Consider the following 5,168-nt stretch of genomic DNA (forward strand, 5'->3'; position numbering starts at 1 on the left):
AGGAACACAAACTGGTATTCTGTAAGTGAGACGACAAATCAGGTAGTAAGCTCCCGCCAGATTGACGAAATCGTTCTGGACTATTCGGATTTCATGATGTATGACTTTGAACAAGTGCCATCAGCGATGGTCGTCTGTCAGACAGTACGAAAGCTCTCTCTAAACTTTTGTGCAGGGCCAAATTACCCCAGAATCAGTGGGCACCGGGCAGTGGTTGGCCTACGGAATATTTTCCAAGAGAGTGCGCACGAGGTCGTCAATAGAATCGCTTTCACTGGTCTGGATTGGCTACTTGAGCATTGAGGACATGGAGGGCTTTGCTGCTATTCTCAAGTCCGATCATCCTGAGCAAGATATGTGTTTTGGCAACTTACCTAGTCTGGTCCCGGAACGAGACGCAACGTTGAAGTCCGGTTCTCCAATTCGATCGAAAATGAATATGGATGGACAGCCTATCCTGGACGTTGATGACATTAGTTTTGACATTCCTATACCATCACTTCGATTTTTTAGTGATGATGGTAAAAGCAAGTGGGTGAACGTCATACTTCTTGGCTTTGGTCTGGGCAACGTTGAGCGTCGAAATCTGATACTTTCGAGTAACCCATCGGTGCAAGAAAGCTTGGGTGGTGTATCATCACTGGAGATTCGATTTATTTCGCCGCGTAGGTTATGGAATCCTGATCCAGAGGCAGCCATGTCTACTGGTCTTCCTCACTTTATCAGAACGGTTGGCGGTCCGCTAAAGTCTCTGACGTTGGCAGGGTTACCGATGGAGCCGGATGTTAATAAGATCCTTCAAAGTTGCCCCAATCTCGAAAAGCTTTCACTTTGCGGGGCTATCGCTGAAGCACAGTTAGACTTCAGTGAATACCGTGCTCGACATGAACTAGTCTCTGAGTTGAGTTGTCATTTGGACGATGATCTGCTGCTGGCTCAGGATTTGACTGACTTGAGTAACCCGCTCGCTCCGATTATCCGCTGGCTTCGTGTTCATCTGTATGAAAATGATGAGGAGAGGCTACGTGAGAGGACTGTGGTAGCAATGCTGCGGTACTGGAACTAAATCAAAGACTGGAATGTCTTGAGGTGTGTGTACCATCTCAGCATTACCAGTACTTAGAGGTATCATCACAACCCCACTGATCGGTCGCTCCAGCTACCAATGCCAATCAAACTCGCTTTTTTAAGCGTTGTTGGGTCCCGGCAAGCATTATCGAAAGAGCCTGAAAGTACGAAACATGCGGCATCAAACAGGTGGTGCTCGTTGCATCGATTGGACGAAAGCGTCATTTCCAAGATTTTTTCGTTCTCAGCGCCTCCGGTTCTTCGAGAAGTGTATCTCAAAAGGAAGTAAGGCTTACGTGGTGATGCTAATTTGGGAAGGACTGCTGTCGAATGGCAGTGCGTAAAAGTAGGACTGTGAATCAAATGTTCCATTTGCGTCGACCATTATGATCTTCGTATTGATTCACCAAACACTCTTTGACATTTGGCATTGGTTCTTGTCGAGAACAGCAACCGTATCAAGTCAGAGCGTACTATTGGCATTTAGCCTATGTGTTTGACCATTCTGATTGACCGCGAATTGAACTGGATCTCTAACTTTCACATCAGAGATTCAGCCACATATCCGAGAGCTGCCTTCTTGTCTTAACTGTTCTCGTCGCTGCAGGCCACACCGATATGCACGTTCCGTGGCGGCAGATAAGGTATCGTAATAGGAGACTAAGCAAACGTGACGATACTACACAACAAGATAATACGAATGCTGGCACATGCAACCTTGCACTAGTGACTCTCCTTAGAGAGATTTTGCGTAGAACAAACACCAGAGCATCTCGGTTCGTTCAGTGGTGGTTAAGTGGCCTTCTATTTGATGTTTATGTGTTTTCTATAGAAGTCTTTTGATAATATAAAAGACGCGACTTGATGTCGTGCCTCTGTCTGGGAGGTGATGGTTCTGGTTGATCTCGTAATTTGAAGTTGGACAAGTAGCTTTGCATCGGGTCTGTTGTTGTGCTGGGTTGTTGCAGGTGGAATTGTCGAGTCTTGTGGGTTTGTGTCAGTGTCCGAACTTCTTTAGTTTTTGGAGCCCATTATCCAGTATTTCCACCGCGTTGGCTTGTCGGGTTCCTTGGGTCGGGAACCTGATGTTGATGCTGTCACTCCGTGTCATGTCATATCGGTTTCCTCTCTGAGTAAAAACCATCCTTTGTTCACTTGCTCATCTGGGTTTGTGCTGATGTCCAGATTCTCCACAATGTGTTCATCGCTACTGTGTGGTGCGTTGTCCATCGGGTAATACATTGTTGAGCTACTGATAGAAATTCTGTCGTAATTGGGGGGGGGGGGGTCTGTCCGTGACCCTTTGCCTCTTCTAGTTCTTGTCGTCTGTCGTTGCTAGCTGTTGTTCCAGTCTATTTGTCGATTCATTGTGCCCATGCTGCTTGTGCATGTGCATATTCCCAAACTACGTGGTCGATCGTCTCATAGGTGGCTGTGCAGCCTTCTCGTTGACATCCTTGGTTGATTTCTCGTCCCGTGTGCCAGAGGTTGAGTGCTCCGATTGCCACTCTATAGAGTGCCCAGTTCTGAAAGTCTGTGAAGAGTCCGTGTCGGTCCCATAGGTTGCTAGGGCTCTGTGTAAGAGCCGCTCCTCCCCAGATTGAATTTCCTGCTCTGGTTATGATTTTGTCAATAACCGGTTGTAGCTGTAAATCTTGAGTTTTGCGGAAGTGTTTTTTTTGTCTGTGTTCGTGCACATCGGAACCAGTGCCTGAGCCAGTTCTCATGTCGTCAGCTTGTGTCTCCGACAGCTCGTTTCGACCAGTCTGGCTCAGACTCTGGGTGGGTCAATGTCCGCTGGAGTTGGCTACGAAAGCTACCCTTTCTAAGTCGTAGTATGTTGCCGACGGGACGAGGTCCATGAGGGATTACAGTTTCTAGACGAAGCTCAAGAGTTCTAGCCTACCGGTAGGTGTGTCTACATAATCGGAAATCGAAGTGTAGAAAGTGTTGGCATGGTCAAAAACTATATTAAATCCCATATTCGTTCTGTAAATGACGCACAGTAGACAATTCTCCGCTAAGTTTTGCTGGGTTTAAGCTGCTCAAAGCAATGCTGACTTCAGATGACGCTCACAAATCTTCGGAAAGGAATGTACTATGTTCCATTCCGGCCATCGGTGGAGCCCCATGCTGTACTTGAGCTACACATTTGTTGTGTACGTACAGCCTGGGGTTTCAGGATGACAACGTAATGTGCGTTTACGCGGTGACCACGTCGTTTGTGTTTACCCTTGTGAATCCCATGATTGCAACTAGTGATCATGGGATAAGTTATGCCCTGGCTTTCAATGTTTTGGTAGCAGCTACACCCATGCTTTTGCACACTTGCATCTGTTTGGTATGGAAACTGTGGGGCACATTTAGCACCAAGTTCGAAATGTCGTTTGCGCTAGAGCTGTCGTTTACAGCCCGGGAAATACAATATAAGCACGATTCGGTTTTTAATACCTAAGGCAAGGAACAAGTGTATTCCGACAAATGAATGTACATTGAATTGATAAGGCACACCCCATGCACATCTGTACTACCTGTGCGAGGTAAATTGCGGCTTGCAGTTGCACATTTGCCGGGGACATCTGTACTTAAGTATGGAAGATAATCTGGTGCCTTGTTGACTGTGCTGCACGAACAAGATTACTGTGTAAGACATCTTCTGTCGGGCTCTTGACACTTGACAGATTCTGACTCCCATGACATCCGCCCTCGGATACTTGAAAACGCTTGCAGTTGCTCTACAGTATGTACAGTTGTGCACCTCGTTTTACGTCCAATCGCACTACCGTTGCAGAAATGAGAGTCGGACACTACTCGTGTATGTATCGATAAGGTAGGTCGTCGTCGATGGTCTCGTTGATGACCACACATGTCATGTTTGCAACTTTTTGTGGTGGCAAGGATGACTCATCCTTGCAGTGCTGCGCAGGAGACAGAGCTTAGGCACGCGTGTTTCATTCAAAATTAAGCCTCGTACTCCTCGAACCTCCGTTGCCACAAGGAAGCCGCCATGCGTACTACCAGCTATCTTTTGGCTCTTGTGCTGGTCCTCTTTGCCTCAACCTGCTATGGCCTCCGTTCCGACGAACCCACCCACAAAGGTAACGCAGAGACTGCTATCGATCGCATTGAACCCACGGTAGTCAACAAGAATGACACAAGCGGAGACAATGACTCAAAATACCCCACAACTGAACCTCATGCCTTTGACTCGAAGACCCTTGATGAGCAGAAGGAAGAGCGAGGCGTTTTCGACTTCTTCAAGTTTAAAAACCTGTTCCGGAAGAATCAGGCGCTGAAGACTTTGCCACAGAAGAATCTCGCTTCCGACACGATGATGGCAGTTGCTCAGAAGAACCCTGCTAGCAGCAGACTCGTGGGGGCCCTGGGAAAGAACCAACCGAAACTCACGGAGAAGGACGTCTCGTTCTTCAAGAAAAACCCTGTATTCGGGAAACTGAAGGCGGTTTTCTCAAAGAAGCCGGCGGAGATCACCAAGAAGGACGTCCAGCTGATGCAGCAGACTCCTGGTTTGAGCAAAGCGAAGTCACTGTTGGGGAAGGACCCGTCCAAGGCGACACCGAAGGATTTCAAGCGTGTGGGAACCTTTCTGTCGAAGAACCGTGGCAACCCTGACAAGTACTGGAATATCTTCTACGGCCTCATCTGCTTGGCTATGATGGGAACTTTTCTTTCCATTGCGTTAGTTGGGTTGTAAAAGGTGAGCAATTCTGCATCAAGCGCCCGGGCGTCCAGAACAAACAAATGAAATCTGAGTGGGTTGATTTACTATTGAATTATGACCATAAACGACAAGAGTCGTAGTATTTTGCATTGGTCGAATCAAAGAGTCGTCCTTACTTCGGTGCGCTAGTAGCAAGAGCATAGATCAAGACTGCGAGTGCACTTACTCCAAAGCTGCCATCACGGCATCTATATAGACCCGCTTCATGCCATTCTTGGCCAAATACCCCCGAAGTATGCCAGCACTCTCTTTGTTGAGAGTCGATGATTTTTTGCTCAGTAGTCCTTTGAGTTTGCTCTTCTTCTTGAGATCCTCGACATTCTTTTGGGTGAGCTTGGTTGGATTCTTTCCGAGTAGT

General features: G+C 47.3%; 1 protein-coding gene across 1 annotated transcript; it reads left to right on the top strand.

Annotated features, from left to right (window-relative positions):
• Positions 1-4,075: 4,075 nt before the first annotated feature.
• KRP23_1766 (uncharacterized protein) lies at positions 4,076-4,783 on the top strand (the record flags this gene model as incomplete). Its single annotated transcript, XM_067886420.1, has 1 exon — positions 4,076-4,783. One exon carries the CDS (start codon positions 4,076-4,078, stop codon positions 4,781-4,783), a length of 708 nt encoding a protein of 235 aa, XP_067749099.1.
• Positions 4,784-5,168: the final 385 nt, after the last annotated feature.

The sequence above is a fragment of the Phytophthora ramorum genome (assembly GCF_020800215.1).
Source record: "Phytophthora ramorum isolate Pr-102 chromosome Unknown Phyram_PR-102_s0002, whole genome shotgun sequence".
Taxonomy (NCBI): Eukaryota; Oomycota; class Peronosporomycetes; order Peronosporales; family Peronosporaceae; genus Phytophthora; species Phytophthora ramorum.